This window comes from Manduca sexta, chromosome 14 (assembly GCF_014839805.1).
Source record: "Manduca sexta isolate Smith_Timp_Sample1 chromosome 14, JHU_Msex_v1.0, whole genome shotgun sequence".
NCBI lineage: Eukaryota > Metazoa > Arthropoda > Insecta > Lepidoptera > Sphingidae > Manduca > Manduca sexta.
The window spans coordinates 5,122,251-5,147,862 of record NC_051128.1 but is presented as its reverse complement, the minus strand read 5'-3'; the positions used below and the strand labels follow the sequence as shown (position 1 = coordinate 5,147,862).

Sequence of the window (25,612 nt, the reverse complement as noted above, 5' to 3'; positions counted from 1 at the left end):
CTATGGTAGTAAAGGAGGCCCTTAAGAGGGTCGGTATAAACAAGGCATAATCTTACTTCTTACTTATATTATAAATGCGAAAGAAGGTGAAACTGTTTGAATGTTTGTAATAAACGCAGAAATAACTAAACGGATTTCTATGAAATTTTGCAAAATGCAAGACTATGTCGCGGAAGAACACATAGGCCATTTTTCATCCCGGGAACTAAATCACATGGGTAATTATTTATACCTGGTATTACCACATACGCTATTAAATTTTATTACAACAAATCAGAGGAATAAACGAACCCATCTTTACAAACTTTGTAATGGTGTGCAATATTTATATTAATAACACAGCCCTGTTTGTAAGCTGCTACAATCGCAACGTTATTGAATTCATGTCTATTTTCACAACACGCCTTCGGCCGGGTTAAAGTTTACATAGAAAATTACGATGCAGAAATGAGGAATGGATGTATGAATAAATTTATAAATTCTTATAGAAATTTTATTTATTTATTATCAGGTAATGTGTATTTTGTGTTTGTTTGGCATTTTATAGAAAGATATTTTGGCATAGAAAATAATATAGATTTTTTGAGTTTTGCTTTGGATGTTTTTGTCGTACAAAGTAACTTTACAGCAGGCGTATTTCATGGTTATTATTATATAAAAAAATATATACATCATAATCATCAATAATTAATATATTTTCAATGAGATATATTCATTCATATAACGAATGTATTAAAACATACAAAAAAAAAAACAGAAAAGGCAGAAAAAATATTTAACAATATTTCTTAAAAACTATTTCGTTACGTACATTTATTTTGAAAAATACTCAGTTAATAATGATGAATGTCAAACAAATAGGCAATTTAAAAAATTGCCTCACAAACAATACATTATATTTGATCAAGACAAAAATAAATAACAACCTCAAATAATCCGACTCATTTCTTTTAAATCGTCTATGGTTGTCACATTGTCCCGACTTTATCGGAGCGCTTGTCAAACTTCAAAGTTATTTTGTCGAGACAAAGCTATCAAACAGGAGTCAGGCCCGGAAGCCTGCGGTTCCGTGTTATTACATTGTGTGATATTTACGAGGAGAAAATATTTTAAACCAGACATCGTTGAGATGTACAAGATACGTGAGAGGAATGAAGTAGTGAAGGTTATGGGTTTCGGATATTTTTTTCGGTGTTGCGTATACTTTTTTGTTATTTGGTGTTATAATTAATTAGATGGTGGTATTGGGTAGTCATATTAAGTACAGAAATTTACGAAATGAATGTGCCATAAATTAATATCCGATAATTAACCAATGATGCGTCTTATTTTAAATACAATTATCAGATTTGAATAAATGCATTGGATTGGAAAAGAATATCATTTATGTAAATTCAAAAAACATTGTATTGGTTCTTGAAAATATCCGACACAGCCAATTGTGCCTTACCTTTTCATACCTATTTATTAATGTTCACTTTTCTACTTTAATTGTGATAAAAACTTCGAATAATTAAAAAAACACAACTGTCAACCAAACACCGTTAGAAATTTGCACTTCATCTTACATCTTGATATTCTCTTACATATTAATTTAATAAGTTAATTTTCAATTTAAATTTAGAATAAATTATTTATGATTACATTTAAATTTCGACTCATTTTTTTGCTTTATCGCATACGGATCCCCAAAAACTAAGTGACACATGTTATGCCTCTCCTTTTATTTATTTACTGGACCGCGGCCTACGTGAAGTGCTTTTAAATAAGACTCGTTAGAGCTGCCCTCTTTCTTCCAACACACGTTATAGGGATTAATAAAATGTAAAAACATACGGTTTGTTTTAGGCATTTATAGATTCATCTTGTTCTTTTTTTAAAATTCGATTTTTAATTACATTTTGTGGCGTTCTTTTTTTAATTCAACGTTCGATTTTTAAAACGGTAATCCTAATTAAGACTTTGAGGTTTATGGTGATTGTTAGATAAATCTGGCTACAGTTCAATTAGTGATGTAGGATAATGGTTTTACTAATGTTAGGTACTAATTAGAAAGATCTAGAAGTAAAGTATGAGAATAAAGACAATTTTAATTTTAGAAAGAATTTATTATTTGAAAACAAAAAGTTTAATATCAGAATAAAGACAATTCTCATGTTAGAAAGAATTTATTATTTTTCATAAAATAAATAAAATGTTTAATGTGACACAAATTCTGGTAATACGCAGTTTAAGAACATTTAAGTTGCTAGGTTATCATAACTCGTTAATTAAACATATTAATAATTATCAATTGTTAATTTAATATAATATATTCTCCGATCATGCGAGCTATCATATGCAAAGAATTCAAATTTGGAATGATTTTAACAACGTCGATTGAGACACACGCGATTCTTTAGTTCCGTCAATAGTTTTGCTCTATTTGTATATTTACTAGAAACTTAAATCATTGTAAACTGTCACAATATTCGACTCAAGACTGGAAAGTCTCTTTGCTGGAAAGTAAAAGTGCGTCCCACACTCTGTTACACAGGCCTGTTACTGTTCTGGCTATTAGCTTCCTCCATGAATAAATCTCAACACGGACAACTAATTGACATAATTAAATTTCTCGTAAATTCAAACTACGAATCAAATTAATCCGAGAATAACATTTGATACACATTAAATAAAGGTATTATCAATTTAACTTATCTTTAAGATAAGATAAAGTAATTTAATGTAATCGCGTTAAAACTTAGAAATATCCATTGAGTGTTGAAATTTTCATAGTAATTTTAATTAATATGGAAGAAATTCTATAACACGCCGAGTTCTCCGATTTACAAAGTGACTGTTAAAGAGCAAATTATACGGAGTGTACAGTATGGCGACTTTGTTAGAATGAAATGTTCTTAACGTTTATAAATAATGCATTTACGGTCAACATCGTTCCCGTCCTCACCTTAACAAGCACCTATCTACTTTTTCTTATCTTTACTTTTATTCACATGAAATGCAGATAGAATATATTTACAGTGATATTTTTAGCTACTACCTAATATTAGGTAATAACTTCTTTTTATATGAAAACTTTTCTATTTATTTATATTATTCTTATTTGTTGGTGCAATCGTAATTGTTATATGTAACATCCTATTGTTCTTTTTTAATTTTCTTCACATATGGTTGATTATACATAAAGAAGTATTCCTAATAATTGTTAAATTATATACACCGATTACTATTTAAAAATATAGTATGTGACGTTTATGTAACAAAGCATTCACACACACATACTCTCTCTCTCACACAGACACATACACACACACACACACACACACCTTTTAACCCCGGAAGATAGCAGAGGCGCAGCCGGTGCATCCACGTTCCACCGTGTGTATTTCGTCCCATGACGGGTTAGGGGTGGCTTAATACCACATTAGGCACAAATTCCCGTGGAAAAACCCAGTATTACTTTGTTCGATCCGGAGATAAAACCCGAGACCTCAGCACTGCAGCCGTACCGCAATACTTACCAACAAAGGAATCTTAGCATTTATCATTGAAAATGTAGAATATTACCCGAACATATCAGCATAAGACTTTTGTCACGTCACCTTACATTACTGTTCACTCACTTACCGTGGCACAGCGCGGCGTGTGTGGGAGTATCTTATCTACGGCTGTCACAAACGAGCTACCGTTGTCGTCGTACAGTCGCGACTCGCGAGCGGTTCAGTATCTCGCTCGTCATGTCGCGCGATAAGCCCTACACACTATTAAATACAGGCTTTATGGAAACGTTCCCGGGGTTTGTTAGCACCCGACGGATACGATACGATTTTTGTCGGTCCTGTATGAAGCGTATGCGTCAGTAAAAATATATGCCAATAAGTAACAGCTAATTAGTAAATAAAATTTAATTATTTCTATAATTTTCTTATAAGGGTTAAAGATGATGGATTTAATTTATAACTTTATTAAATAAACTACTAAAATTGCTTACCTTACTACCCATTTGTTCAATCTTAAATCATTATTCAATAACAAAACCGTGTAACAATCCTCAATATAGTCCATATTTCCTAACAATACAAAAATAACATCATTTCTTAACAGCACTATCTTAATGAAGGCGTAACCGCGATAGTAAAACCAATTTCTTTATCTTCTACCATGTATTTGTCACGGGGAATTTTTGCTCATCTGGAAAAAATGTCCGACTTCATTACGCCACTAGTCCATTTACGTCTTTCCAGTTGTACGTCTCGTTTTAACAGTCCACAGATACGGAATTCATTAACCCAGAATCTTGCGTTAGAAAGGGAACTACGTTTGTGTTTTGTAAATTATTCAACGTTTTTATGGTTTTAGGCGATGTTTGGGACGGAAAGAGATTTTAGGTATAGCATTTGTTTGGTCATAACTACGATGTTATGTTTATATCTACAACGAAGACATTGTCATAGTATTTCGTTTTAGTTTTGTGACATTTAATAATCGCAATCGATTATAGAATAAAATTTTATTGAATCATGTGGAGTAATTTTAATGTGTATGTAAATGTATTATTGATATTAGCACACAACTCTTTAGTTTTTTTCATCTAAAGATTTTGCAATCAGCAATAGAAAACGCTATTGCAATAGTCAAAAGCAATAAAAATAAGTGACCTTACCTTTACGCTAAATCCACCGCTTTATCGTTCGCGTATTGATATAATGTATATTATTATGGCTATTTATCAGTCTTCACAATGTAAAGAATTTACAAAATTAATTACCAACATTAAAACATAATATTGAAGCACAAATTCCAAAACAAAATCTTGACGTCATCGTCTCGTGGAGTCTGTCGAGCCTTAATTCATTTCTGCCCGTTGTTCCTTCAGATAAAGTGAGTAGGATGGAATTGTTAATAGTTTCCTAGTGTGTGTTAAATTTCCTAGTGAACTAGTCTGACGGTAATGACAGCATGATTTAAAATATTTTAGAGGTATTACGGCACGGCTGTCTGTCTTCTAGAATGAAATGGCTTGGAGAATGCGCTAGAACGGTTTACTTAAGATAGAGATCTAGACACATAACAGCATTAATAAATGCTAAGTGAAATAGATCTGTATTTTGGATAAGATGTCGGAAATTTATATAAGTTTACGTGATTGAAGAATGGAATTTAAGTACAAAGTATTTAATATTTTTAAGTAAATAATGATTTCGTTTTCAATCCAAGGTTGTACCCAAATCACACATGTTATGTTTACAAATATTTAGATAGTTTATAAATAGGCATAAACCAAAATGCTAGTTATAAATATTACACAATAAATAGAGAATGTAAAGAGTTTTCGTTAACTTTATTGGTGTCACTTATATTATACAATATTATTTTTAAAAATATGAAAGCACATAAACGAGTAGCAAAATGAAACATATACAGAAAATGAAATGTACTCCAGGGCTTTCTTAAAAAATTGTGTTACATCGGAAACAATGCAATATCCACGAAGGACACTCCCAGGGACCTTGGGCAAGATATGTGAAAATAAATAACTAATAAACCCCGATAAGACACCAGTTCTGTGGAGGCCACTTAAAGAGATTGCCCTGAGGCAAACCGCCAAAGTAAAGTGGAACTACAGAAGTCTCAAGTGCGATCTGGACACTGACATTTATGACAACAGTCGGTGGAAATAAAGTTGAATTTGTTGAATAAACATACCTGTCTTGATATTTCAAAGATATAACTTTCTGTCTGAAAGTATAGAGTGTGGACTTAGTTCGGGAACTTTTATTTAATGTACTATTCTAGTGTTTTCTTAACAAGGTTTGATAATGTCAGGCTGTAACTATTCGAACGAACTTGGTTCAATAATATAGTTAAAATATCAATCGCAATTTTATACATACATGCATAGTATCACGCCCCTGTGCTATACGGGTAGGGAGAGACTATGGATTGCTATTTTTCACGATTCTGGCATACTTCTTTGTTCTTTTCTCCACCTTCATCGATCTTGTCTGTATTCTTTCATTGACCTGGCCGTTACTAAGAATAACAGATATCTGACATCCGAAGGTTCGGTGTGGTCGATCCCTACCGGCTCCTTCATCTAAATTAGCTTTATAAATCCTCTTTGTCAGTCTTTGATTTGAGTATTTACTCAAACCACCTAAGCATACCCTTCTCAATTTTGGTAACTACACCCTCTGTCATTCCATCACCCACGTATTCTAAAATAAATCGAGTAAATCTCAATTTTAACATCTAAATATTTGAGTACGAGATGTAGAGTTCATTGAAAGGTTACACCTTGATGAGACCATTAGGAGAGTCAAAAAGGCGAGTATTTTGGCACTTAAAGTGTACTTAAGTCGATGCTTTCTATTTTAAAATTTTATATATTTTCATTTTACTGTTTAAATAAAATTAGACCTAAAAATATGTTGCGTATAATTAATACGCAATGTATATAAATGTGATACTTTACTGTTTAGCAAAACACGCCAAGACCTATTTATATCCGACACAAAAAAGTATGTGTTAATACTTCATATATCAATCAATCTAAATATTTTTATATATGGAATAATCCAGCTGTAACAAATAACAATCCACTAATGTCGTTTAAAATAGTTGGTATATTATTCCACAACTCTATCCAATTGAGCCTTCTCCTATGTGACTTTATTTTGTACCAGAAACCTCTGCGTAGAGCATTCATTCTCAAGATAGGATTCAGTTAATATGAGCGTTGTGTGCAAAAAAAATACTGCCCTTTAGTGCCGAAATAAATATTGTTAAGTACGAAAGCTGTCTGGTGCAAAGCGAAGATATATTTGAGTGGAGATAATGTACACAACAGATGGTCCGAAGTGAGGAGTGCACATAAATATTTATTAACCTTTTTGTCTGGAATTTATGTTCGGTTCCAAAAAATCCTTCATTCCTATTAGGAGGAGGAATTACAGTTAAGTTTATGATGTTTCGTGTAAATTTAATGTTACTTCACAGGTTTCAGAAAGAAAATAATTTTACTTACAAAATATTATTATATTTACAGTTTTCAGAATAAAAATATGTTTACTTATAAATTTTATTTTGACAACTACGTTGCTCGTTATAAAAACAAATGTAAAATGCTGAGTGAAATAATTTAATCAAGGATAGCAGATTTAAAATAAGTAAGGACTATACAATGTCTCTACAGAATGTAAATGCAAAATGACTAAGCAAAATATATTATGCATTTCAATAATAAGGTTCGTGACACTTAAGGTTTCGTGTATTGGGAAATCACATGACGAATTGGTATTAATTTATTCTATGATTACGAAGAATTGCATCAAAGTGGTATTTTTTAACCTTACGTATTTTACATATTACTCACAAAAGATTCCCTGAATACTAACTCTTGCGAAATCTTGACTTGCGTTTCTGCAAAGTTATATTTCTCAAGTATCAAGAAATGTATCGCCATTTACTTGGTAAGTTGGTTTAAGGATAATTATATTATTCTTTTCTAATCCTTCTGCTATATATATAATCTAAACCTATATTAGAATGAAACTGTTTTTCTTTATTTCACTCTATGTTTTACATTTTCCTTAAGGCCTAACATTCCTCTTCGCTCCCTAATCCCCATTTCTTTCTTTCAAGGCGGCAGCGTATTCTCCACTCTGAGACCTATTATTAGTGTTTTTGTTTGAGAACACATATGCCAGGTGATTGGCCCTCCTATGCTGGCATATAAAAATATTGCCAATATTTTCCCTAAATACGTACATTGACGTATAGTAAGTAAGTAATAAGTATCTTACGGATGCAGTGTAATAAAAAAAAACTATACATGACAAAAGTTATTTCGAAATTGGATTCGAAACATAAAGTATTCTATAGCATTCAACAAAACATTCTTTTTTTGAATTCGAATTGTATTTAGAATCAAAGAGAAACTGTTTTTTATACTGACCAGTGTTTGTTTTTAAATAAACATGGGTAAAATACACCTTATGTATTCAGCGATAACAAAGATTATTCAATTGATATTGTATTGCCTCAGTGAACATTCAATGCTCCCTAATATAAATTTGATCCACGACTTTAATTGATCTAAATTATTTCGTCGTTTCGTTTTCTCAAATTATGGGTAAGCATACTCGTTTTTTGAAGTTAGTAGGTAGTTCAGAATCATAAGATTTAACATCTACTAATCCAGCAAGGTTTCTGACAATATTCTATCCCTTTCTACATACGGCATTATTAAATGATGCACTACAATGTCATTTCAAAATATTTAGTAATTATTTGCCCCGAAGTATGCCGTATACATAAAATCTATTGCACTAACAAGTTTCAGTTTTATAGCATGTGGCTTCTGGGAAAGAGAATAATATTTTTATTCAAGGATAGCCGACGTAAAATTAGTAAAGATATTGCAATTTGCAATGTTTACGCAAAATGACTAAACAAAAATATTATGCATTTGAATAATAAGGTTTGTGACCATGAAGGACGTGTATTGGGAAATCGCCTGACGAATTGTTACGAATTGCTATTATTACGGAGAATGACATCAAAGTGGTATTTTTTGACCTTACGTATTTCATATAGTACTCACAAAACATTCCCTGAATACTAACTGATTCGTAATCTTGACTTGCGTTTTGAAGGTTAAATTTCTCTTTACCTGGTAAGTTGGTTTAAGGATGATTATATTACCACTGTAATATAAATTTAAACCTTAAAGAACAAATGTGCTCTTTTCTAATTCTTCTGCTATATGTGTTACTCAAATCTTTATAATAATATAATATAATATCAACCCAGTATTATATACTGTCCCACTGTTGGGCACGGGCTTCCTTTACTACTGAGAGGGATTAGGGCTTGTTTGACCACGCTGACCTAATGCGGATTAGTAGACTTCACACATCCTCGAAATTCCTATAGAGAAATTCTTAGGTATGCAAGTTTCCTCACGATGATTTCCTTCACCGTTAAAGCAAGCCATAATTCACAAAGAATACACACATATTTTTTTTTAAAAAGTCGGAGAGTGCGTGCCTTTGTGATTTCAACCAGCGGACATTCGTCTCGGCAGTCCGTTCCACAACCAACTAGGCTATCGCCGCTTTTTGTCTTTATTAATATCATCAATTTAGTATAATATAATCGTTATGATACTGAATTTCTTATTTTAGATACTCAATTTTTAACATTACCTCCAACCGTAAGATTTCTCTCCGCTGCCTAAAACCTCTTTCTTTATTTTGAGGCGGCAGCTTATTCTGGACTCTGATACCTACTATTGATAATCATGTTTAAGGTCGCATGGCAGGTGATGGCCCTCGTTGCTGGCATATAAAAATATTGACTATATTTTTATATGCCAAATCCTATCAAAAAAGGGTCTGTTCATAATTTCCTGTATTCAAACCCATGCGTTTACATCAATTGTTAGCATTCGCCATCGAACTGTTTGCTTTATAACTAAACTGCCACACCGATGTTACATTTTTGAGAGGCATTCATGTCTTTATTGAGAACAGTTGCCCGCTGCGAAGTCTTCCAAACGTTGGGAGAAAATAATAATATAAATAACCACGATAAAATCTGTAAATAGTTTTATTTCCATCTCCATCATTCACTTAAACATAAGATTCTAAATTATCCAATTATTCATAAGAGAATCCAAACAGTTCCACCAGAGTAAACTACAAAAGCAAATTTAGATCCTGTGTCATATTTGTTGATCCACTGAATAATATTTGACATGTTCAATATTCAATGCTTCAATAGACTATTAGATATCAAATGAAACGGAACCGTTGGTATATTTATCGATGGCGCCAACGGTTTTGATAAACTGTTTTACGTGTATATTTGATCCATTTGTTGCTTTAAATTAAAAACTATATATATATATCTACTGTCTACCATACCATAGATATATACCATACCATACCGTAGATATATATATATCTACTGTCTATTATACTTATATATATATATATATATATATATATATATATATATATATATATATATATATATCTTTCATAAGAACCTTCTATATATATATATATATATATATATATATAGAATCTATATATATATATATATATATATATATATATATAGAAGGTTCTTATGAAAGAAAAAATCAAAAAATAGCGCGAAAAATTAGAAAATTTAAGAAAACTTAACGATAATATTAATTTTATATAACGGTCAATTGTTTGAAATAACTGTCAGCGATTGACAGAATGCGAGCTGCAAATTCATAGTTTAGACTGGTTAACGTCTGTCGGGTCAGCTAGTATTATTTTAAAATTATAAGTATGCAACTAATATGCCTTTTTTGAAGCGTTTTTTATTAAAGTTATTTTCTTAAAATATTTTTTAAAACTATTTTATAATAGTGGCGTAAATGGATTAAAATATGAGTTGCGCCAAAATACTTTTTAATAAGTTATTTAATGATGAAATTCAAAAGCTTAAAGTAGGTCGAATTTAAATACCATTGAAATAAATTAATATAGGAATGACTCCGGTATTTTTAAAAAATCAGGCAAATATGAGTCAAGTCGCACTTACGCATCAAGGGTTGTGAAGCAGTTTTTATTCTGTCCGTATTCATTTTTAATTTACGTCATAATAAATATGTTACAGCACAAAAAAAAGGTTTGTTTGCTGGTGGTACGATATATTATATATCCGTCCGGATAGCGAGCACCGTACACAAGATGTTAAAACCTACCATAGTGGCCCACGTAAATGAGTCGCGTTCCGAGATCAGCCTGTGTATATCCGGCTCCAACAGGCCGGCATAATTGTGTTGACTGCCGAGGGGTAATCATCTCTCGTCAGTGGACATTCTATTGAATCCCACTCCACTTATCATCAGGTGCAGAGGGGTCACTTTGGCTAGTCGATACAGAAAAAACCTTCATAGGAACGACAGATATGTCATAAGTGAAATCCAATAAAAGAGTTGTCAGTAAGCCTTAAGTATGGAGAAATGAAACAGAATATTGATAAAACAATTCATAATAATATGATGTTTGTTTCATATCTAATTTTAATTGTAAAGTCACTAAAGGAACTTGCAAGCGTCTGGGTACTTTTAATCATCTTATCACTGACACTGAAGACACAATGACAGCTTTGAATGACATTGTCATTGACACTGGACTGTCTGGACATATGACGCGCGAGAAACAACTAATTAAATATAACGAGATAATTTAAGCCTTCTGTTTATGAATGTCTTGTGATGAATGGAAATTTTACGTATTTCAACTATACTGATAAATTATAATTTATTAGCATAAAATATGTACTAATAATATTTATTTACTAAGAGGATACGTAAGTATCCTCTTAGTTACATTACGTAGGCAAGAAAGAATCTAGCAAAATATGTTTTACTCGACTGGATATTATCTGATTACTAGAACATAAATTATTAAAAAAAAAATTAAGGAAAATCGATGATATTCTACAGAAATTATCCAACCACGAAATTTGACTTAAACACGTTCAACAAAATCTTCTCAATGATGTTTACCCTTAGCTGTCCTACTTGTTTCTAAGTATTTGAAACGTGACTAGCGTGTTAAAGCTGCCCTGTCGTGTTACCTGCCCACGTGCCACGTTCAGAATGAAACGTTTTGTTATAATTTTGATTATAACCACGCGAGGTGAAATGTTCTACAAGATAAGAATGAGGAAATGTGGCAAAAGTCGTCACATGGGTTATTTATCGTTGTTAATTTATGAATAAGGCTGCTTAGATATTATGATGTTCTGTTGCTAATGTTATAGGGCTTCCTTAGAATATTATGAGGATAAACGAGTTCTTGAGTAGAGGCCATAACTCGGCAAACGCAGTGTAGGACGCCCTCCAGATAGGTGGAGTGACGATCTGCGAAATGTCGCTGGCAAGATCTGGATGCGACAGGGTGAAGGTAGGATAAAATTACTCATATTGGAGGAGTCCTATGTCCAGCAATGGACGAAGATATAGGCTGATAATGATGATGAGGCTTCTTGCTTGTTATATTAAAAATTGTTCGCGACTCCGTCCGTTTGTTAAGTTCGTTCCGGTTAAAAATGTCTTTTATCATACAGGATTATGTAGCTTCCCATTAGAAAATTAAAAAATCTTGCATTTAAAACAGAAAAACGTAGTCTCTCTATTTTTATAATAAATATGATTTTTGAACCAATTCTGCTTAGCATTAGAACTAATAAAAAGTATATGGAAGCTGCATCTCTTGTGTTCGCCATAAATGTAATGCTCTTCTTTGTTTGTTTGAGGTCTTTTAATAACTTTATCATTGATTTTTTTTTCAATATCCTCAGTCTATCTCTTATAGCTTCTGTCTCAGTTTTGCAATTCATCATTCTATTTAGCTGGGAATATCCCATATCCCGTTCGATCGGAATTCATTCAATTATCGGCACTTTAGCAAATAAAGGCGATTGTATTGGAATGCCGATAATGCTCGACATTTTATCGCTTCAGGAAGCAATTAAGATATGAAAGTGTTTTTATATATCGTCGAGGAAGTTATTGTCGCCTTCTTAGTCTAGCGGCAGTCTGTATTACTTCAAGAAGTTATAGTTATTGTCTCTTTTATACTGGTATATATGTGGACGGGAGGGTTCTGGATGCGTATCCCATGTCGAGTAAATTTTGTGTGGGTTTTCGTAAATCCGATTTAACTGAGACTGAATCATCCAGAAGAGGATGAGGTCAGCGAAGTGGCTTGTCACAGAATCAAGCAAAATCATTATGAAACATTATGTATTATATAAAACATGATGTCAGTATTGTTTGATTTATTCAATCATCAAAAAACTCATTCCCGGTTATCAAAATGATATTCTGTCATATACAGGTCCGGAGTAATTGTAAGTTCTCTCATTCAAGTAAGAAAACATTGATCGTCTGCTATAACATTTGATTGAAAAATTTATATAAAGATTTTTATAACGATTTTAATGCTATATAATAAAAGATACCTAATGGATATTTGCTCAAAGATGAATATTATTCACTATAGAATCACTTCAGAGTAGCATCTAGGGAGATATTTTGTTTCTTAGAAATACATTGACAAAAGCCCACTCAATGTATTCCGTGAGGAGTAATATGAAAATTCTACAAACATTTAATGGATGGCAAACGTTGGAGAGTTCGATAGAAAAAGTAAATATTTGTAAGACTTCCTGTCGTGAGTTTGGGGAACAACTTCGTTCCACCTGGAAGAACTGTTATTACTAACAAATGATACTTTATTTTTTCAATTTCATCAATTTTCATGTTTGTCACGTGTTTTTATTGCACATAAAATCTTATGATTCACAGTCCTATTACTTTTGTTTAATTTGTTCGTTCAATAGTTATGTATATTTATAATCTTAATTTGATACAGTTATATTGCATAGCCCGAGACAATAATTCAGTCATGTAGTAATACAATCAAAAATATCAAAACGCGTTTATTCCGCTTCTATATTAAAAATATAACAACACCGAATATTTCTTTAAAACATTTATAAACGCGGAGTTGTCCATTCTAGTCGCGCCTACCTTACTTTTTGTTCAAAGTTCTTCAGCCTTAAAGAAAAGTTTGCACTTCATACGGTTAGGGTTAAAAATAAATTTACAGAGAATGAACTACCGCGAACTACTACGGAATATATGATACAAGTGGAATATTTATGTAAAATGAGTTTTATTTTTATTTTATATACTATTTTGTGCTTATGATTAATTAATTATTTTATTAATTTTCAGATTGCATTGCTTGTAGATATTTGACAATTTATTACTTTTTTACAATGATTATTTTTAAGATATTCCACATTACGTCCTCAAATAACCCTATGAACTTGTAACATCTGTAGCTTTGTGATGTAACAAAACCAAAACACCCAGTTCATTTAAAACAGCATTCTGTATTTGGATTTTCATTATTCCCCACAGATTATCTGGTAGAAGCAGGTCCGATGTATCAATAGTCTTGTATAGGTATTTCGGTTCGTTTCGTGCGCTAATTGGCTGTCAATTTTTGGAGTTCATCGGCGCAATTTACGTTCGAAATTGAAGAGGAGCGAGCCGGTATTTATACTATAATTAGTTGGAATTATCGAGAAATTTTAGTATTTTCAGTCTAAGTTTGTATTTATTTTACGGTTTATAATTATCGCCTTTAATATTATTTTTGTAGTTGAGACGTACTCGTGATTTAGCAAGCGTTGGTGCTGTTGTTTTGGGTGATGAATTTGATAATTAAATTCGAACCATATAAATCATAATAGTTTCAAGTAAATACTAATTTAAAACATAACCAATTAATATATGTGACCAAGAAAAATTATGAGATACCAACTAAAAAACACAGAAGACACTAAATTAACTAAGTAATGTATTAGCAAACAATACATAAAATATTCTTACAGCAATCTATACACAGTTAAATACTGTTATCATCCAAAAGTATACCATGACATGTTCATCAAGGATCTAATATCACCCCAAAAAGCAATAACGAAAACAATTTGTTCGGGGGCGTTGAACTATTAAACCCAATAATGGGCAGAATAATTGGGCCACACCCCCCTACGGTAACTGATCTGAGGCTCCCTTACATCCACTCTCATTATGTGTCTCGTCACGTGCATACACGCCGCGGAACAGACGGTAACCTTAATATTACTTACTCTGGCCTTTTTGGCGCCTATTTGGAACGATGTGTTGGGTCGCTTCAATAAAGTCCAAGGCTGGTTGTAACATTTTTAGGTTATATTAGTCTATAATAATATCAGACGTGTATTACGTATTGTCCCAGTGTTGGACATTGGCTTCCTATAATACTGAGAGGAATTAGGCATCTGTCCGCTACACTGGTCTAGTGTTGATTGGCAGAGTACACATAGCTTCAGAGAGATAGATTATAGAGATTATAGAGAATTCCTCAGGTATGTAGATTTCTTCACGATGTTTTCCTTCACCTTTCCTTCATATAAATATAGATCTAGAAAAGTCATAGCGTGCTCTTGGGTTTTGAACCTGCGGACATTCGTCTCCGCAGTCCGCTTCCACTTAGCCTATCAACGCTTTAAATTTAAATTCTATATTAAGTTCCAATTGTAAAATTAATTCTGCGATAGTAAATTTTTTTTTATTAATGTTATTCTTTTAAGTGATATGTATTTAATTGACTGTAGGTATTAATGTTTCGTTGCGATATTTTTCATTACGTATATTGTCAAGCATTTGCTTTATCGCTGTCGACTCAAGGGTAAAAGCATTCATGTTTTCATTTCGTATGTCAACAATTCTTTCATTAATGATATTACGTGATCAATTTGATACGAAGACATTGCATCAACAACCTCTGTCTTCAGTGGTTTATGAATACGCCAAAGTTCAAATACCGTCGTTGAATTCTGATTAGGTTTACAGACGATCCGACCAATTTATCATTGTTTGAATGACAACCATAATTAACTTGTCCTTACATTGGCTTTTATGTGGCGTGACGCAATTTGAGATGACGTCATGAAAAATCTTATTATACTCAATAATTTAGTCACTTTGTACGCTTTGAGATTACTCGCTTGATATTTAAGTCAAGGGAATTTTCAGTACGTAATTTAATTGTAAAATAAATATAATGTTTTACGATTACTTTTGATTTAGTTTCACCCATTCGATTTTGTTTTCAATCAAATATGACTGTATCGGTGGGGTAAACGTATTATGGTGTGACTGCAGTGCTCAGGTCTAGGGTTCGATCCCCTGGTCGTGCAAAGTGATATTGGGTTTTTCTACATAATATCAGCCCGGAGTCTGGAATTTGGAATGACGATAGGCTTGCCCCCTATAAGATAATGGGACGGAATACACATGGCGGGAAAGATGGTGGCCTAGTTACGCCTATGCCTACCCTTTCGAGTATAAAAGGTGTGTGTGTGGGTCTCTCACATAAAAATTTGTTGTTAAATACTTATCTATACATAAAATAAAACAATGTCCCCAAAAGCTGTCTGCATGTTCAATTTTCTCAAAATCTACTGAACGTATTTAAATGAAATTTCGTATGGAGATGATTCAAGAACTTTGGAAGGTTATTGCTTTTTAGCTTGGGAAATTATACAACGGCACTTTTATCCTTGAAAACTCTTCCACGCGGGCGAAGCCGCGAGCAAAAGCTAGAAAAATAATAAAATATAGTATTTAGTGATGAGGTTATAATTTTAACTTTATTCAAAATATGTTGCCAATATAAAAAGCAAAAGGTCCTTCCAAGAATATAGGCACTCCGATTTAGATGGTGACATCATCAATAATCCTCAAGTCGAAGTATTCGACACCTAATAAAACTTTTTTATTATCTTGAAATTATTAAAGTTAAAAAAAGTAATTTAACATTATAGGCAGGTTATGCATTTTGACGTCAGTACCTAATTAAAATTTAATATTTGTTCGTATCCGAACCTAGCAATTATAATTGGGCATCGACTCCAAAATTTGTAACCCATTTTACATTATTTGAAATAGGCCCAACTGACCCCAGGAGGAAAACACTATTTAAAAGTTACAGGAAAGAAAATACGCTATTTTGTGTAACTACTTGGGTGATATATTTATTCCAGTTGTTTTGATTTAAAAACCAAACTACGAAATCGATTTTGATAAAAAATCTATGAGACCATTCTAATAATGTAGGTACGTCTGTTCAAATAAAAAAAAAATACAAATCGAATACTAAATAACGAAGTACAGGTAACAAAAAATACACTTCGAATTGAGAACGTCTTTCGAAATAAATATAAGAAACCATTATACAACCCTCCCTCATATTATTGATATAGGCGAAAAGGCGAATAAAAACGATTGTGGTTTACTATATTTGAATTTTCTTATTTAATGCTTAAGGATGAAAATTATGTAATGAAAATGGTTATAAAACTGTATTTATATATTTTCAAGTTAAAGAAGACAAAAAACCAATCAAGATGGAGCATAATATACATTTCCAAAGTCTTAAATTCTTTTTTCTTCCACAGGAAGAAGCCAAGGAGCTGCCGGTGGTTCGAAAATGCTGTCCAAGCGGTCAGAACATGACCTTCGTGATGAAAGACGGGAACAACAAGACGGCATGCGCGAGATCCTCCCTGACATTCCAGCCAGACTTCCACAAAGCGAACGAGACACACATATTTAGCTACGACAGCAATGTTTATGAAACAATCGTTGGCAACCCTTGTCTTTACGAGAGGTAATTTGAGTGTTTTGTACAAATATAAATCGTTAATATCAGTAGATTTGTAAATAAGGAGCGTTCATTATAAATATTGCAATAAATGCAATTAATAGCGCCAATTCCAAATTACTATATTCTTTATTTTATATTCAGCAGCTAGATTTTATTTATTCTCCCATGAAGTTCTCACGTTATCAGTCAATAGTTTTGTATGATTTGATAATTGTATAAACACCTCTAAAATATGGCTAGATATATAATTAGGAATTGCTTTACCTAGCATATCAATTATCAAATACTGGTTACACATTTCATAAACAGGAGTTCGTAGTATTTTATTGATTTTGGTTCATTTTATAAATTAATGAAAATCCGACTCTATTATGACAATTTCGTCCATATTATGTACTACATTTTAAACCATAACCCATTTTTCCATTTTAACGAGGTGATTTAAATTTTAAGCTCATTAATTGACCCGTAATGTATACTATATTTTATAACACTATTGTTTCATCAATCCGAACGTAAACAAAGGGCAGGACATGAAGAAATGGCAAGACCAGATAATATTTACAATTCTGCATATCCGGCAAGCGCTGATAACGCAATCATTGTAATTAATAATGAAATAACATTAACGATGTATTGTTTTGTTTACAGCTATAAATTAGAACCTGATGTTTACAGTAAAGACGAGTTCTATCTTTTGGTGAATGGTTCACTATTTGTGCCGTATAGTACGCAATATTTGCTTGGGACGAGGGATTTTTGTATGGAAACGTTTTGGAGTCCAGCAAACCCAGCGGGGGTGACCTTGCCTCTTGTTTGTTTCACGACTCCATTGGAGGAAGCCAAGACTTCTGCTTCTCTTATAGTTTATGCTACAGGTAAGAGCTATAGTAGAAATTTATAAGGAATATTTTTGGAAATAGCTTGTAATGTGTGTTCCAATAAATGTTATTGATGTTAATTATTTGTTAAATTCAAAATGCTTTTTTTTTATTTATGGACGTTCTTATTGGAATATTCGTAACAACATTTAATTTATTTCATATATTATTACTTAATAATCTATCGCTAAAACATTACATATTATCTACTATTACACTCACAGATAATTCTAATAAGACGATTTCTATTGCAGGGCTCCTAATATCAGTCCCCTTTCTCCTGATCACGGCGTGTGTATATTTACTCATAACAGAACTGAGGGACACACACGGTAAAGCGTTGGCGTGCCACACAATTTGTTTGGCACTCGCGTTCACTTGTTTGGCTGCCACTCAGTTGGCGGGCCATGCATTTCCCGTCGTCGCGTGCACTATTATGGGTAAGATTTGAGTGAATACTAGCGATTAGGCACGATCAGCCCACATCTCATAGTTAATATTTGATTTTGCCTATCAGTGAATGTGTGAAATTTTCCGAAAGGTAATCCGACATAAATAGGTACTTATATGCATAAATGCCGTCTGCAAATCATTCTAATGATAATTAGATTTTACATAAATTACGCAAGGGAAGCCGGTGTGAACCGAGTTATATGGTCCCTTCGCCACTGTTGCTTATAGGGAATTATTGCTCAATATCTTCGTTATATCGAGTAATAATAAGACCTGTACTTTATACTGTCCTCCTGCTACAGAGGTGTTAGGGGCTAACAGGTTTATTAGATGTCGCTGACGCGTTTCGCAATCAAATGTTTAGTTTCCACAATTCTGTTCTGGTTTATTAGCTGCCCTATATAGGAATAAATATTTCATGATCACTAGTATACATCAATGAACATCATAAATATTGATGCCTCATCCTTTCTCAATGATCGTCCTGAGCCGAGGTTTGTAACCCGTTAGTGAGTTGCCTTTAGCATGGTCGCTTAATTTTCAAGGGTTGCGAGCATTTAAAGCAGTCACCCAAAAGTCTGGTGTGTTTGTAATTTGTATAAGCAAGCCCTTGCCAGACTAACAAACGTAGTGTCATGTTAAAAAAATAAAAATAAATACTTTATTGATTTGTATAGATATATGAATTTAAAATATTATAAACAATTACTAGAAGATATATAATTCAACAAATATGTACAAAACTAAAAAAAAAAAAAAAACTAAAAAACTGGTAAACTGCAGTATTGTATGAAATAGACTTTTCCATTGCATAGTGAGTCAACATTGTTATTCCATTCGATGTGTTAATTTACTATTTTCATTTCAGCGTACCTCATCCAGTTCTCATTTGTTTCGTGCTTCTTCTGGCTGAACGTGATGTGTTTTGATATATTCTTGAATGCTCGGTAAGACTTTTTCATGTTTATTAACTGACTTTTTAAGAAGATTGGTTGGGTTATAACTTTTTTTAACATTAGAGACTATTAGAAGTGTTATTATAATACATTAAGAAGAATATAATAATATATAAATAACATATATAGTATAGCAATTATATGGGTAAGTGGTCAAAATATAATAAGAAGAAATTAAAAATGTAGACGAGTGTTTCATCGAGAATTTTCTTTGTAGGAGACACTTAACAACCCCATCGCCAGTAACCCGGCGGAGTATGAGGCGACGATTCGCATGGTACTGCGCATATGCGATACTACTGCCTGTGTTATTGTTAGTCATTACTATCACCATGGACCTCTCCCCCGCGGTACCCAGTACCTACCTCAAACCAAACTTCGGAGTCAAAGGCTGCTGGTTTAAAAGTAAGTTAAAAACAATATTCTAAAACGAATTTTTGAACAACATTTATTTTTGTAATGAACTTTGTAGAAAAATCTAAAATGTGTCTTCAATAGGGCGATGACCTATGAGTAATGAATATCCTTTATTCGTAATGGATGCTAGGGGAATACCAAGGAATTACCACCTCCCGCTAGTTCGTTTTGTTTTAATACTTGAATATTAATCATTTTTTGCGTGCCAGATGACTAAACAAAAGAACATGAAATACACCATAATAATACTTGCAACTCATTAAGTCGATTATATTTTTCAATATTTAACATATAGATAATTTCTCATCGTCCTTAACGACGCAACAATGTATGTGTATAACACGTTTATTATTCTTTGCAGCGGACGAGGCAGCGTTGCCATATTTTTACGGTCCGGTAGCTGTGATCCTGTTGAGCAACTTAATAATATTTTTTCTCACATCGCGTCTCTTCGCTATGCACGATGAGCTTAAAGATCGTGAGTGCCATTTTAATATCCATGCAGTTTATGATTCATAGTTTTATTGGTTTCTGCCTTGATTGACAATCAGTGACGTCATTTGTTTGTTGAAAATTCCCCGGCCAATATTTACCGCGTACGCTCTGCAGTCTAAAATGGTTCGTCGATGTTACTATTTTGGGGACAGTTTTTTTTTGTAAATTTATGTAATTTTTGTAATATGTACCTGACACAATTTTTTATAAAATATAAAATGTATGTACGTCATAACAAGTGGCGCTGGACGATATGCTTGTTCAGAATGAAGAAACCAGAAGTCGATTGGGAGCGTTTGTTTTATATGCAAATATTTGTGCCGGGTTTGGGCGTTGTGACTACAATTGTCTCAGGTTCCCACGTTTCTGAGAATCTTTTGAATTTTGGATTTGTGTATACTTAATATTTTGTAAGTATGGATGTAGTGTAATCTCTGAAACTGATTCGATTCTACAAATACTTTCTCTACTAGGCAGATAGGCTTCTATTGGCCACCTTTTTCTTGGAAAAGAACTAAAACCGAATAGTTGTTGCCAGCAATGGTTAGTCTAACATAAAACCTCACCAGTATTGATGGATTACTTATCAGGGCTTTAGTACAATAATATTAATAGCATTGTCCATTTTAGCGCTGGATCCGACCCATTCAGACTTCAGTACGTCAGATGACTGGGTTCGGCTGCAAGCTGTACTGGGTCAGCCTTTATCATCGCAGGAGCGGACCTCGTCACCGCCGCGAGAAGCGCCAAGCAACATCAGTCAGAGGTTGAAGAAGTATAAAAAAATGTAAGGGATAATTTCATATATAAAAATATGAATTGTTATATATATTTTTTAAATTATATATATTTTTGTTTTCTTTTAGATCTTTGAGGACATTTTTAAATTATAAATGGTAGAATATGTTTAAAAGAGTAGTGTTCTTGATCCTAGGTTATCTTAAAGTCTGATCAAGTTTTACCAAATGTAAAGGAACTCACGGTATTCTGTGCATACCAATTAGCAACTAGCATTTCTGTTTTACTTAATAGCGACCAAATCATTAGAGCTTTGCTTGTTGATTACATCGAAATATCGTGTAACATCAAACCAATTGAAAACAGCATTGAATATTAAGTAAGAAACAATACAAAAAATGGGTATTGAATTACATTTAATAATTGCTTTTATTTTCTTCGTTTGTCAAAAGTTTCCGAACCTGTTGCATGCTGTCATTTATCATGGGGCTGTCGTGGGTGCTGGAGGTGGTCTCCTGGGCCGCCGGTTCTAGTTCCTCTACCGTCTCGGTGTGGTCTATATTTGACCTCATCAATGCACTGCAAGGAGTGGTCATCTTTGCCATATTCGTGTTGCAGCAACCCGTCCGGTCGTATGTTAAGGTAAATATAAACAGATAGCTGACATTAAAAATTATTTTTTCTATTGAGTTTTCCATTGAAATTTAAGTTACTATGTTTCTTATGTTAAAGAAGATATCAACCTAATTTTTTTTAGTATTAAATCATTCAGTCATAAGTTACTTTTATAATGATTTAATTCTTAAATCTCGATATTGACGAATGAATTTATCAACAGTCGTCCAAACTCTTCAAATCCTGCGGGAGAAAGGTGAATGGTTCGGAAGTGTCAGTGAGTGAAAGAAACAGTATCATCAGAGAGGGAAGGAGGGACTATGTTTAGTGCGCTGTAGGAATGAAACTATCGATAAAATCGAACTATCGATAACAATAGGGAAGTGACACTCGAGACTGATAGCGGTAACAGTATTATTTGTTTTGAAGGTCAATAATATACATCAGTAATTGTATTTTACTTGGACAATGTAATAGATGCCTGAAGTGTTATTTACAATGGCACTGATAATTAGATTTGCTAGGGACCGGATATTGGGTAATTTAATTGGTAAGTTAAATTAAAAAAAAAAACAATTTGTGATTTGAATCAGAATAGGAAATGAATTGTAACATAATAAAACATAATGGGTTATTTAAAGAAAACTTTAACGGATAAAATGCTTTGTGAATTCATTTACACGCGACTATTCTGGTAATTTTGTCTCACATAATATTTCGTGTAGCTAATTTTTAATAATACCACGATTATTTGGCGCAATCGACAAATCAGTTAATAAAGCGATTATATTGATGATTTGACGATGCATATTATTGACCTTAAAAACTTTATCAATGCAAATCAACTGCGACTTCTTTCATGTTTTTTACTCCTGTGATAGCATATTCTTTACCGTTGTTATTTTGCTAAAGTTTTCCAATAATTGTTTTATAAATTCTATAGAACTGTTCATAACAAGCTTAGTATCCTTGTTCTATGCGATTAACGTTTAGTTACCGTCTGTATTAGTTGGGATTACATTTGAGCTGCCAAAGAACATTATTGCGGTTGATTGAACTTGTCCACATAAACTGTTTAACTTTATATGAAATTCCTTAGTAAGTACTTACGCGTTTATTTGTAAAATTTTGTAGGTTTGCTAGTATTAATACTGCAGATAATTTAGGAATCTCGTCTATGTACGATCTCGTCTATTTACGATACTACAATTTTGAGGCTATTTTATTTGAATCTGTTGAATTGGATACACTTATAGCTATCGTATATTTAGCTAAGAAAAGTATTTACGTCAATGTAGAATTTCCTAAGTGCTTATTTTGTAGAAAAACTATTTAATAACCAGTATTTATTCAAATACTTTGACCAATTTGAAATGTTTCTCAGCTCAAGTGTAAGCTCAACTCAGCTTGTTATATTATGGTTGTTAATAATTAGCATAAGAGATTTTAATATTTTTATAACGTAACGATACAAGTGACCAAGATAAATAACGTAATGTATAGACAGCTTTTAAAAAACTAGTACTTGCCAGCTAATATTTTGTTGTAGTCAGTTTTTTTTTAATATATATTTGAATATAGAACCTCTTCCTTTTTTGAGCTCATTTAAAAAGTTCGCTGACGTTTAATTATTATTTATAATTAGGTATTCTTTTTTTTAAATGCATTGGATGAGACCTGGGATTTGATGATTCAAAAACATATATTTTTATTATTTAACTCAACTGTGGTCCAGGATTGCATTTTATTACTATTAATGATTGTAATTGTGTATACTTGAATTAATTCCTTTTTTGTTGTTATAAATTTTGCTTAATGTTGCTGGCTAGTACTCCAAAAATATTTATGAGACAAAAATATGTAGTGCCATACTTTAATAATAGTAAAAAACTATAAAATTTCTGGTGCATTTTGTTTCCTTCTTAGGAACCTAGTCATAAATTGTGTATTTTAACTTGTAAATACTTTGGTAATTTATTCGCTATTTTTTTTCCGATGGATACAATTTACACAAAAAGTTTATGGTGAAGTCTTATTTATACTTTAGATCTAAGTATTGCTTTATGTAATAGCTGTCAGATTTGTTACAACTATGTTATAGTTATGTTCATAAAATCTTCTATGTTTAGTTTTATGTTATTTTTTTTTTTGTTAATCTTGCAATGTCACGTAATTTGGGTTTAAGAAACTATTTTAGTAATTTGTGCATTCATAAATAGCGTACAAAATATATTGCAAATGTCTATTGAAATAAAATAATTGTATAAAGAAGTTACATTTATAATTTAAATGGATTACAAATCAGGTAGATATAATTTTTTCAGATACCTGATTATAATGTATTAAGTTAATGTTAAGCCTATTCCACACTGAATGACAAAGCTTCCAAAGTCAATAAATTTGTAAATTATAGAGCTCATCGCATATAGATATTGGTGGTTAATAGAGAATTTGAAATTGATGAAGATGTATAGAACATCGATTTACACATAAAATCAGCAAATTAATATTTGACCTGGTAACTGGAAAACGATGCTTAACATCCATAATTCTATGAGAATTGTGCATACGCTATCATTCTGTAAAGATAAATTGGTTAGAAAAAAACACGATCCTTTTGCTTTTAAAATCTACCAACCAATGTTTGATCAATACATCGCCAATATTTGCCAAGTCTTGCTGACCTCTGAATTTTGACCTCTGAGTTCACACTAAGCTTTTTAAATACCGCTTGTAATCAAAATTTAAAAAATTCACGACAATAATTAGATGTGTAAAGTTAATGTATCTTGATATTTATTTCTTATCGAAGAGTATATGTTATAAATTATGTTCACACGCCTACCTGATATATTACTGAATCTTTTTTATATAGGACTAGATATAATAATTTAAATGTATAGCTATATATAGTTTATGTTACGAATCTTCATGGAATTTGAAATGCCTAAATAATTTTTTCATTGCGAATTTTAAAATCAAGACAGCTCCGATTTTAGAATCAAATTAAATTCCGATAAATTCGTAGCAATTGAGGTTATCTCGTCAACATTAGCGTAAACCAGAGTTTGTAATTCAAGACAGAACTTATGTCATTGTCATTTCTAATCTTAATGAAAGTGACAGCGTGATTTCTATTATCTCGGATTACGATTTCACATGGTTTGCCGCGCAAACCGAGGTTGACGCAAGTAAGCCTTGTATATACTGTAATCTTATAGTTACGTAGGTAAGTAAACGTATATTGTCGCGTTAATCGCTGTGTATAAATGAGTCCTAACATTTTGTGTAAGTTAGTGTATGCGTGTGTAACTATGTAATATAATTATTGTTAAATGTTGATGCGGAATTTTTAAGTGAAAAAAGTGACAATTTAAAATGTATATTTGTCTATTTTGCAAAACATGACGTTAAATAAACAAGCTTTATATATAACTGTGATTTTATTTTTCATGTTACATTATTTTGGATTTATTATAATTATTGCTTTAAAATTCTCTACTACACTACATCAGTGACGAAGAGTGACTTTTTTCAAAAGGTAACCCAAGGCAAAAAAATTGTCCCAGTTTACATATCGCGGCCAATTTAACAGAAAACAAAACTTCGATAAACGTAAATAAAAAGGAAGCGGGTAGGAATCGGGTTGTATGGACGCTTCACCACTACATTACAAGAAGGTAAATGAATAATAATATCAGCCCTGTATTATATACTGTCCCACTGTTGGGCACGGACCTCCTGTACTACTGAGAGGCATTAGGCCGTAGTCCAC

At 32.3% G+C, this 25,612-nt stretch overlaps 1 protein-coding gene across 1 annotated transcript in view; it reads left to right on the top strand.

Moving 5' to 3' along the window:
* Nucleotides 1–25,272, top strand: part of LOC115439910 (G-protein coupled receptor Mth2) — a 91,440-nt gene extending 66,168 nt beyond the window's left edge. Inside the window, exons 2-10 of the mRNA XM_030163979.2 lie at nt 17,074–17,285; nt 17,934–18,160; nt 18,418–18,603; nt 19,485–19,563; nt 19,790–19,977; nt 20,351–20,467; nt 21,115–21,271; nt 21,675–21,864; nt 22,061–25,272. Coding sequence (XP_030019839.1) covers nt 17,074–17,285; nt 17,934–18,160; nt 18,418–18,603; nt 19,485–19,563; nt 19,790–19,977; nt 20,351–20,467; nt 21,115–21,271; nt 21,675–21,864; nt 22,061–22,165 — 1,461 coding nt within the window. The 3' untranslated portion in view covers nt 22,166–25,272. The remainder of the gene's footprint in view (nt 1–17,073; nt 17,286–17,933; nt 18,161–18,417; nt 18,604–19,484; nt 19,564–19,789; nt 19,978–20,350; nt 20,468–21,114; nt 21,272–21,674; nt 21,865–22,060) is intronic.
* Nucleotides 25,273–25,612: the final 340 nt, after the last annotated feature.